Raw genomic sequence first — 11,664 nt, 5'->3', positions numbered from 1 at the left:
GTGAATAGTTTGTCTGGATCCAGAGTAGTAGATGAGCACAAGAGCTTTGACCCAAAATAATGTTTTTTTAAAAAAAAATCCAAAAAATAAAGTTGTTTTGAAAATAATGCCCGATCTAATGCGTCTGTGCCACATAAGCTGCCACGTCATAAAACCGTAGTTGGTGACTACGGTTTTATTTTTCTAAAGTGGTTAGAAACCGTAGTCACCAACCACGGTTTTAACTTTAAGTTTAAAGCCATAGTTGGTGACTACGGCTTTGATTTTTTTTAAAAATGGTCAAAGCCGTAGTCACCAACTGCGGTTTTAACTTTATATATATTTATATATAACTTTAATTTTTTTAATAAAAATATTATATTATTTTGATTTTAAATATACTTATTTCATTATTTTAAAAATAATAATATACGAAATTAAATAATTGATATTTTTAATTTGATATAAAAATATATTTTTAAATTTTATTAAAACAATAGGCACTATATTTAATATAAATATAATTAATTAATTAAAATAAAATATAATAAATTATATTTATTTAAAATAAATAAATTATAAATGCCTATTTAGAAAAATAAAAAAGTAATATAAATTATTATATTAATTAATAATTTTTTATATATTATATATAAGTGGTATATAATACCTCACACATACACACACATATATATATATATATATAAAAGTTTAATTTAAGTTTAAAATTTATCACATTTTTATTTAAATATATAAATAAATTTTATTAAAACAATTAACACTATATTTAATATAAATATAATTATTTAATTAAAATTAAATATAAATATAATATAATAAATTATGTTTATTTAAAATAAATAAATTATAAATGCCTATTTGGAGAAAAAAATAATATAAATTATTATATTAATTAATAATTTTTTTATATATTATATGTAAGTAGTAGATAATATCACACACACACACATATATATATATATATATATATAAAAGTTTAATTTAAGTTTAAAATTTAGCATATTTATTTAAATATATAAATAAATTATTATCATATCGATATAATATTATGAACTTAAATTAAAATATGATAAATTTTAAACTTAATTGAACTTATATACATGTGACATTATATACCACTTACATATAGTATATAAAAAATTATTAATTAATATAATAATTTATATTATTTGTTTTTTAATAGGCTTTCATAATTTATTATATTTTATTTATATTTAAATATAATTAACTAAATATATTTATATTAAATATAGAGTATATTATTTTATTAAAATTTAAAAATATATTTATATCAAATTAAAAATATCAATTATTTAATTTCATATATTATTATTTTTAAAATAATAAAATAAGTATATTTAAAATCAAAATAATATAATATTTTTATTAAAAAAATTAAAGTTATATATAAATATATATAAAGTTAAAACCGCAGTTGGTGACTACGGCTTTGACCATTTTTAAAAAAAGTCAAAGCCGTAGTCACTAACTACGGCTTTAAACTTAAAGTTAAAACCGTGGTTGGTAACTACGGTTTCTAACCACTTTAGAAAAATAAAACCGTAGTCACCAACTACGGTTTTATGACGTGGCAGCTTATGTGGCACAGACGCATTAGATCGGGCATTATTTTCAAAACAACTTTATTTTTTGGAATTTTTTTTTAAAAAGCACTATTTTGGGTCAAAGCTCTGAGCACAATGAGAGTGGTACCTCATTGGAAATAAAGGAAAAATATCTTATCCAATTAAGTATTTCTTAAATATCTTATCCAAGCCAAAATAAATAAAGGAAAAATACTAAAGCATGGGAGTAGTACCTCTCGAAAATGCAACTTATCTCTTTAAAAACATATTATTAATGAAAAATAAGATTTTTGGGTTATCTTTTGAAATACCCAAGAATCTCAATTAGTTGTTTCATTAATTAATTTTTTCTTCTCAAGTTTTGGACGAAATTATGAATATAAGAACAATTATTGTCTCATAGTATAAGAGCCTTGACTTTTATTTTCACGGAGAAGAACAAAAAAAACTTCAAGAAATGATTTTTTTTTTCTTGAAAAGTAAAATGTATGTTTATTTTGTATTCAAGGAGAAAATAAATAAAAAAAATAGATGTATTTCTCTATCTATGGTGTTTTTCAAGGGGAGATAGCTCTATGAGAAAAAAAAAATTGATGTTTTATTCAAAAAATCTAAGAATCGAGATTTGATTGTTATGTTGTAAAACAAAAATAATAGATGAAGAAGAAGAAATCTTTTTTTCAGTGAACATGTTAATTCATTTTAACAAATTTACCATACTTTATCATACTAATTTATAATCTACCTTTCCCAAAGTTTAATATTTGGGAAACTCCATTTATTTAAATCATTAAATCATTTCGGTGAATTCTTTACAATCTCTTTAAACTTTTTTATTTATTTAATAATAACAATTTTTTTGATAATTTTAAACTTTTAAAAACTGCTCCCCTTATTTCTCTCATTTATAAGAGCCTTGACTTTTATTTTCACGGAGAAGAACAAAAAAAACTTCAAGAAATGATTTTTTTTTTCTTGAAAAGTAAAATGTATGTTTATTTTGTATTCAAGGAGAAAATAAATAAAAAAAAAAGATGTATTTCTCTATCTATGGTGTTTTTCAAGGGGAGATAGCTCTATGAGAAAAAAAAAATTGATGTTTTATTCAAAAAATCTAAGAATCGAGATTTGATTGTTATGTTGTAAAAACAAAAATAATAGATGAAGAAGAAGAAATCTTTTTTTCAGTGAACATGTTAATTCATTTTAACAAATTTACCATACTTTATCATACTAATTTATAATCTACCTTTCCCAAAGTTTAATATTTGGGAAACTCCATTTATTTAAATCATTAAATCATTTCGGTGAATTCTTTATAATCTCTTTAAACTTTTTTATTTATTTAATAATAACAATTTTTTTGATAATTTTAAACTTTTAAAAACTGCTCCCCTTATTTCTCTCATTTATTGGGTCGGGTTGGGTCAACCCACTTGAATACCCCAACTCAACTCCAACGATTATAAAATCTAGATTATTGAAGGAAGATATAAATTTATGAGATCAAAATACATATAAATAAGATCAAATATAAGACTAAGATTGGATTTAGGTACAAAAAAATAACATTTAAAATGTATATATGACATGACTTGATTAATCTCATTTTCTGTATATACCGAACTAATATAGTAAAGAAACCACAAACAAATCCCTCAACCTAATTAATGACATAAAAAAGGCATTTAGAATTCGATGATGACATATAAAAACCATTGCTTAATTGTCAAGCAAAACCAATGAAATTTCATCTTTTCTCTTAAGTTGCAGTGCTTCATTTGATCTTAAGCCCTCGAATTCAAGAACAAGTCCTCTCTCATTCTCACCCTATCAAGGCTTTAGATCAACAGTAAATGGGTATCCTTTTTTAATCAATGTCCTCACATTCAATGGATATTTAAGGAATGTATTAAGCATTTTCCATAATTGGTCACTTTGGCTTTACTTGCTTATACCCTCGTCCAACGGCTTAGATTTATAATATACTTCCAATGGTCTGGATTGCTGTCACGATGCTCCATGTTTAATAGATGAAAGCATTTTCAAGGACAGGTGACTTTGGATTGATTTGCGCACGAATTTTAAAGCTATGAATTTTATATACACCTCCCATTTCAATGATCCCCCTTTTATATATTTACCATAAATATAAAAGAATATATAAATTTACTCATATATCCTGATTTCCTTGTTTTTTTTAGGAATAATCAATTAAAAGAGACAAATATATATATATATATATATATATATATATATATATATATTTGTATGAAATTACGAATCTAACCTTTCACTTTTTTTACTCAAAAAATTACTAATTTTGGACAAGAACACTTTTACTTTTTTTCTTATAAAAATAGCATTTTCTTTTAAAGCATATATGTAAATAGTAAATATATTGAAGGGTATTTATGTTAAAAATTGGTCATTCTTTAAGTTCAAAAATGAGAGATAGTGGTTTTACAAATTTGGGATATTTTCTTCCCTTTTAATCAATTAATCTTTTTTTTAAATATTTAAATCAATAATAATAAATAAATAAAACTAACCCTAATATTTATCCCCTTCCATTTAAAAAAAAAAGCAGCAGGCACCTAAAAGAGGATGAAAGGAATGGATTCAGGGATTAGAATTAGGGTTTTTCTAGATTTAGGTATGGAAGAAAACATGGGCATATGAATAAATTCATGGACTTTTACATCTGAGGAAAAAAAAATGAATTGTAAAGGGAAAAGAAGGAAGAACAGATGAAAAAAAAAAACCACTTTAAACAATTTGATTTGGGTTTTTTTTTTTTTTGGAATTAATTTGTTTGGTAAAGCAAATAAAGTTCATTTTCAAAAACTCTGACTCACTTTAATGGAAGTTGTGACTTGTGAGAAGTAAAATGAAGCCAAAGGTATCACTAAACCCACTTAAATCCTTACCTCAAATCACTCCCTCACTGTCATTTTGCTAGAATTTGCAATCTTTCTTCCATTCATAATTCTCCTGCATAGTTGTTGGATAATAAATATGATCATCATATTGCACCTCAAAAAGTAGTTCAATTCTACCCACATCTTCATTGCTTCATAGTTCTTGAGTCCTGATACTTAAATATCAAGTTCTTATTCATTCATTTATATATATATATATATATATATATATATATATATGAATTTAATTTTTAATGGGTCCCAAAATATTTTCCGACAAGATTAATATTTTGGACATTCTTTCTTAATGTAAAATTTTGATAAATGAGAGTAAAATTTTTTTGACAATTTTTATTTTTTTTAACAAAAAGGAAAATTTTTGAATAATAATTAAATTTTTGGTTTTCCAAAAACAAATTAGCATTCTAATTTTTTCTGCCATACTTTACTTTATTCATATGTAAGGGCTAATATTTATGACTTATTTATATAAAAGAATATAGTAAATTTTCTCTTATTTTCCCTAGAAAATGTTTGTGTGAAAACCTGATATTATAGGATAAACTGGTAAAGGGTCTTTTTACAAGGACGTACAGGAGTCCTATTTGTTACACATATTTGTGATCAGAGATCCATCCATTTGTATTCTTGCATATTTTGTATACTCACTCTCCATCCTCCATCTCACACCACTCAGATTTGGTGAAAATCCCAGGTGTTTCAAACTGCTTCACATCCATGAGCGCTTCGATTCCCTTCTGCTCTTTCCCTCTGATCCCAACTCCCGTATCACCCCACTTCTTCTTTATATGAAATCCACCCATTTCCTCACTTCTCACTCCCTTCCTTCTTAAATTTCCCATCTGGGTCTTCGTGGTTTTTGTTTGGTTTTTTAGATTCTGGCTGAATTCGTGGTCTTTTCAATAGCGAGTCTCCTCTACTTCGATTGTATTTCTCTGTAAATTTTCCGTCTGGGTCTGTTTGGTTTGGTTGGTTTTGATTGCATTTCCTCTTAGTTCTTCCTGGGTTCTTGATTCTCCGTCTGGGTCTGTTTAGTTTGGCTTGGGCTGTTTAATGGCGACTCTCCTCTGCTTTGATTGCGTTTCTCTGTGAATTTTCTATCTGGGTTTGCTTGGTTTGGGCTTTCAAGGCTTGCTGTATTGGTTCTTCTCTGCTTTGATTGTATTTCTTGCTAATTCTTGCTGGGTTGTTGAATTATTTATCTGGGTCTGTTTGGTTTGGCTTGGGTTTTTCAATGGCGGCTTCCTCTGTTGCGTCTCCTCTCTGTACGTGGCTTGTCGCAGCTTGCATGTCAGTGGCATGCGAGAAAGACCACCCTCTGAAATCGTCAATGTTTCAGACACCAAAGAGACTGAGTCGGTGGGCCAAACGAAGGCTACAATGCAGCAATGGTGGTGTTGATTATTTCTCAAGTGGCTGGATTTCATCTTTCTATGGGTCCAGTATCCACAATCTGATGAGCTCTTGTCTCGCTTTCGAGCCCTGCGAGGCCTATTCCAGCTCCAAAGGACTCTCCTCATCTCTGGCCTTCTTTGGCGACAATGGGTTCTCACTCTTCGGATCCAAGCCCTCCCCAATGAATCACAGGCAAAGGCGCATGAATCGAGCTGCCCATTCTGGTAATGACTCTGAATTTTTTGCCAGGATTTTGTTATATTGTTTCAATCATTGCTGATTCCTTTTATGCATTTTCTTTTATAATTGAAATTATCAGGTTCTGCTATAGTTTACAAAGAACTTTGGACTTGATAGTACTTTACCTGATCCATCCTCTTAGATCTTCTGCAGGGTATATTTAGATAGGGTACTGAGTTCATTTTGTTTGATGCCTATTTCAATTGTTTTTGTTTAGCTTAAGGATGTGGGCTCTTGAAGGGGGCCTAATATCTATGCAGTTTGTACAATTTTTCCTTGTTTATCTTAGTACATGATTTTGAGGTTTGAGATCTAATGTACAAGCAAGGTGGTTATCTTGTTCAATCTAGTGCTTGAAATTTCCCCACTCATTAATTGGTGGGAATAAGGACTTGTGAATTTAAATGGTGTCTGTTGTTGTGAATTTATGGAGAGAAAGTAGCAGGTACCATGAATCTAATTATTGTGCAGAATTTCAAGCAATAGAAGTTGGTGGAGAAAGAAGATAAGTTATTATAGTCATACTTCTATATCTTAAACCAATTAATGGTGATGTAGGCGGTGTAATGCACCATAATAACGCCTCTTTTCTAACAATGATGTACAAATACCCCACATCCTGCCCCCCACCAGGTACACAAGCTCAGTAATTAGTGAGCTGCTGCATGTTGCTAGTGGTAGTTAGTGATGGTAATGTTCATCATGCATGCCGAATTGTGATCTGTGCATTTTTTTTATGGTTTTAGACAAAAATATGGCAGTGGCTGTGAAGCCTGCAGCAGAAGTCACAGCAAAGAAGAAACCTCTTACGAAGCAAAGGCGGGTTGTTGTGACAGGCATGGGAGTTGTAACTCCAGTTGGTCATGATCTGGATGTTTTCTACAATAATCTTCTTGAAGGTGTTAGTGGCATAAGTGAGATAGAGGCGTTTGACTGTGCTCAGTTTCCCACGGTAGGTCCTTACCAATTCTCTGACCCTTGCAGTGATGGTTCAGTCCCAGATGTTGATTCTACTTTTTATTTATGTATTTTTTTTTAAACAGAGAATTGCTGGAGAAATCAAGTCTTTCTCAACAGATGGATGGGTTGCGCCAAAACTTTCTAAGAGGGCAGACAAATTTATGCTTTATATGCTCACTGCAGGCAAGAAAGCACTGGCTGATGGTGGTGTAACTGAAGATGTCATGAGCGAGTTAGACAAAGCTAGATGTGGGGTTTTGATAGGCTCTGCAATGGGAGGAATGAAGGTAAGTCTAAGCTTTCATGCACATAAGGCACAAACAAAGATTGTTTGCCAAGAACTGACAATTGACACTTTGAAAACCAAATTTCTTCTATTAGCCACTGCTCTGAAGATCTCCTGGCACAAAATAGGATGGTACAGAGCCTCTTAATGAGTGCCAGGTGAACCACAGATATGGGAGACATCACGGAACTGGTTTTACACCTTACCATCATACTCCAGATTTATCCATGAATCAACATCAATTTCCATACTCAAGTATTCTTCTGCTTACTTCCTATGGCATAATGGTCTATTTTAAACAGGTTTTTAATGATGCTATTGAAGCCCTAAGGATTTCATATAGGAAGATGAACCCTTTCTGTGTGCCTTTTGCTACAACTAATATGGGCTCTGCTATGCTTGCAATGGATTTGGTAAGTCACAGTCAATGTTGCTGGAAAATTAGGATAGATTTATGATGTATTCCAAATTTGTTAAACATGATCTTTTGTTTTTATTAAATGCTAAACTGCAGGGATGGATGGGCCCAAACTACTCAATATCTACAGCATGTGCAACAAGCAATTTCTGTATACTTAATGCAGCAAACCATATCATCAGAGGTGAAACAGTAGGTGGCCCAATTTAGTCTCACCAACACATTGATGCGAGTTTATGTAAATTCTGAATTTCTTGTAGGAGCTTATTCCAGCTTATTCAGTATCTAGTACTAAAATGTGGAAAAAACCAGAGTGAACATTTTTCAGAAACGAGCTTTTTAACATGTGGAAACTTGCAGGACATGATGCTTTGTGGTGGTTCTGATGCAGCAATTATACCGATAGGTATTATTTATGCCTTTCTCATTCTGGATGTGTCTATGTTAATCATCTTAACAAACTTATCATTTTTATGTGATGATTTGATTGCAGGTTTGGGAGGTTTTGTGGCATGCAGAGCTCTTTCACAGAGGAATAGCGATCCAGCAAAAGCTTCACGCCCATGGGATATTGTATTATTTCAAACTTTCAGTCTTCTACTTGGTCAACCTTTTTCTTATGTCATGAAGTGTGCCAACCTTGGGTCCACAACATGAAATAGAAAGCTGACTCTTGATATGTTTCTGCCCTATTTGCCACATATAATTTGTTAATCTGGCCATAAACAAGCATGGTAAACACGCAGAAGTTTATCAGTCAAAACCTAAATGCAATAATGTTTGCCAGTCAAAGCTATATTAGCATGATGAGAGTCAAGATACGTGCTTAATTTAACCATATGCTTTTCAAAATCAGGAAAGATTAAGAGTGAAAGATTTGGTCAAAAAAATATTGCATATAATCTCTAGATTAGCTGATACCATTAAGATTCTTGCATGATACCATTGGAATGATTGTGACGACGGTGGATACTCGTGTTATCCAAATCTAAGATTCTATATTCTTCCTCTTGATGCAATTCTTGATATGAGGTATGATTTTAACTGAGCAGAATCGTGATGGGTTTGTCATGGGAGAGGGAGCTGGGGTCCTGCTGCTGGAAGAGCTAGAACATGCAAAGGTATACTTTCTGCAACTCAGTTTTGTTTACATGTACTGAACATAGAGGCTCTTTCAAAAGCTGCTTCATATGGCTGAGTACTTTCAGCTTAAATATCTTTTCTTACTTGTATGACAGAGAAGAGGTGCAAATATCTATGCAGAGTTTTTGGGTGGAAGCTTCACTTGTGATGCTTATCACATGACTGAACCTCATCCAGAAGGTGAGCAATCATGGCTTTTAGGCTAATAAGTTTCATCTTGAAGAATGCTACTACAGTCATGGAAAAACTTTGTAAGGCTGGTTGAGATTTGAATTAATGACTCGCGATTTTGTTCCCAAAATCAGGGACAGGTGTGGTTCTTTGCATAGAGAAGGCTTTAGCTCAAGCTGGGGTAGCTAGAGAAGATGTCAATTACATAAATGCACATGCTACATCAACCCCATCTGGTGATCTAAAAGAGTTCCAAGCTCTAATTCGTTGTTTTGGCCAGAATCCCAAGGTTATATGAAATTACATTATATATCTCGTAAGATTTTATTATGATTTTGTTATCATTTTTTATTTGATTTCTCTTTTTTCAGCTAAGAGTAAACTCAACTAAGTCCATGATTGGTCACCTACTAGGAGCTTCCGGTGCTGTAGAAGCTGTTGCAACAGTAAAGGTAATCAGCATCTGAATTCTGCTAAACAATATACTGAAATCACTCAAATAATTTGAACAAAACATGATGTGGAACTTCAACAAGTGTTTTTTGTGTGGTTGTAAAGAGGAAAATGTAAATCATATTCTTTTACACTGTATAGTTGTAAGGGTTCTTTGGGAGATTGTCCTAGCCTTGTTTGGGCCTAATTGGGTGTTCCCAGAGACAATTAAAGAGATGTTATTTAGTTGGAGGGGCCCTTTTGTGGGGGAAAAGAGGAAAAAGATTTGGACTTCCATTCCATTGTGTATTTTTTGGACGGTTTGAAAGGAGAGAAATAGATTAGCTTTCAAGGGGGGCTCTTTAGCTATTCAGAAGCTGAAAAATTATTTTGTTTATAACTTGTGGAGTTGGGCTAGGGTGTATATGGGAGAGGAGTCCTCTTCACTCTTAGGTTTTTTGGAATGGCTTACTGTTCCTTAAGGGTTGGTGAGTGTATTGGTCTTTTGTTTTGCTTAGGCTGCTATGTATACTTCCTGTATGCTTTGTGGCTTTTTGCCTCTTAATATATCTGCGCTCACTTATCTAAAAAACAACTTGTATTAGGAGTTGTACACACACTGTTGAAGACAGTAAAATAAACTCTCTGTAGCCTATCCTTTGGTGGATGCTAGTGATTCATGGTACCTGTAATTGGTTTCTTTTGGTATATTAGCTAGCTGTTCTAATTCACGTTTATGAGTTCCCTTCAATGCATTCACTTCCTAATGTTTGGCATATGAAACCAAAATGATGGAAGTTCTGAACTTATGATATTGCCATCATCTTATGTATATTTGGCATTCCAATTCATGGCTTACTTCCTACTAAAGATTCTGTTTGTCCTTACTAAAAGGGTGTGAACCAAGAAGACCAGTCAGTTTTTCTTCAATCAGTCTAGGAGACTAGTCAGTTGAGGATTGTGTTTCCTCTCATATCCATATCCCATGGATCCAGAACTGGAATCGTGGGGAAAATGTGGTTGCCCATTGGTGCTTGGGTTGATGACCATGATTCCATAATTTTTGAATTTATGATAATTGTGGAACCGCATGAAAGAAAAAACCTTAAAATTAGCGTTCCCCAAGGAGGGAAAGGACTTGATTTACCAAATAAACTGATGGACATGCTTGAAACAAAAGGTGGGTCCCTAATTGATGGAAAGCATCTATGTTTCTCTTTTTGGTGCCAGGAATTGCCCTGGAGAATTGAAGGTATTTTTCCTTCCATTTCATACTTTAATTCTGAAACTGGCTTTTTCCTCTCAAATGCAGGCAATACAAACTGGATGGGTCCATCCAAACATCAATCTTGAAAATCCTGACCAAGGCGTGGTAAGCTTTTCTTGGTTCCTCACTACATGAATAATCTATGCACACACACATGCCATTAGAGTAGGTGCACAGCTTTATACCCTATCAAAATGTGCTCTAAGGTTTACATCTGATATGGAAAACACTCTAAATCAGGACACAAATTTGCTCGTGGGCTCTAAGAAGGAACGGTTGGACATAAAGGTGGCTCTGTCTAACTCATTTGGCTTTGGAGGACACAACTCATCCATCTTATTTGCCCCATACAAGTGAAGGCAATGTGGTTGCGGCTTGTAGAGATCCATTGTAATTCTGAGAGAGGAGCTATGCCGACATATGGGTTACTAAGATCACAGGCCATAGACAGTTGCTGACCTCATTTTTTTTCACTTGTTCTTCTTAGATTTAACATGATATTGATATATACTAGCTGGTTTTCTTTACCGAATTCATAAAGAGTAAGAACAGGCAAGTAGTGGAAGCTGTATAAACATTCTCAAATCTTGTAGGGAATATATGCTATACATTTGACTGAGGTTCATATTGCCTTGGCCACAGTTTGTTGATTGCAACCCCTTGAATGGTTGGCTGGTTTCCAATAGATACCTAAACTGGTCATTAGGAGTCGGATCAAACTGCTTGGGAGTAGAGCTCAATGTTGGCTGTTTCTGGGCATGGGAGGCTTTTTTCCATCTGATAGACTATTTCATCTGTAAGTTGTGAAAAATGTAGAGTTGTTG

General features: G+C 32.2%; 1 protein-coding gene across 1 annotated transcript; it reads left to right on the top strand.

The window, feature by feature from the left end:
* Positions 1-5,148: 5,148 nt before the first annotated feature.
* LOC117921964 (3-oxoacyl-[acyl-carrier-protein] synthase II, chloroplastic-like) lies at positions 5,149-11,525 on the top strand. The gene is made up of 13 exons (XM_034839908.1): positions 5,149-6,147; positions 6,910-7,115; positions 7,207-7,410; positions 7,712-7,822; positions 7,924-8,019; positions 8,188-8,233; positions 8,321-8,400; positions 8,880-8,948; positions 9,066-9,150; positions 9,276-9,430; positions 9,513-9,593; positions 10,886-10,945; positions 11,081-11,525. Exons 1-13 carry the CDS (start codon positions 5,763-5,765, stop codon positions 11,195-11,197), a joined length of 1,695 nt encoding a protein of 564 aa, XP_034695799.1. The 5' UTR covers positions 5,149-5,762; the 3' UTR covers positions 11,198-11,525.
* The last annotated feature ends 139 nt before the right edge of the window (positions 11,526-11,664 follow it).

Source organism: Vitis riparia, chromosome 9, assembly GCF_004353265.1.
Source record: "Vitis riparia cultivar Riparia Gloire de Montpellier isolate 1030 chromosome 9, EGFV_Vit.rip_1.0, whole genome shotgun sequence".
In the NCBI taxonomy this organism is placed as follows: domain Eukaryota; kingdom Viridiplantae; phylum Streptophyta; class Magnoliopsida; order Vitales; family Vitaceae; genus Vitis; species Vitis riparia.
The sequence above is the reverse complement of the archived record's forward strand: the minus strand, read 5'-3'. Positions and strand labels throughout refer to the sequence as shown.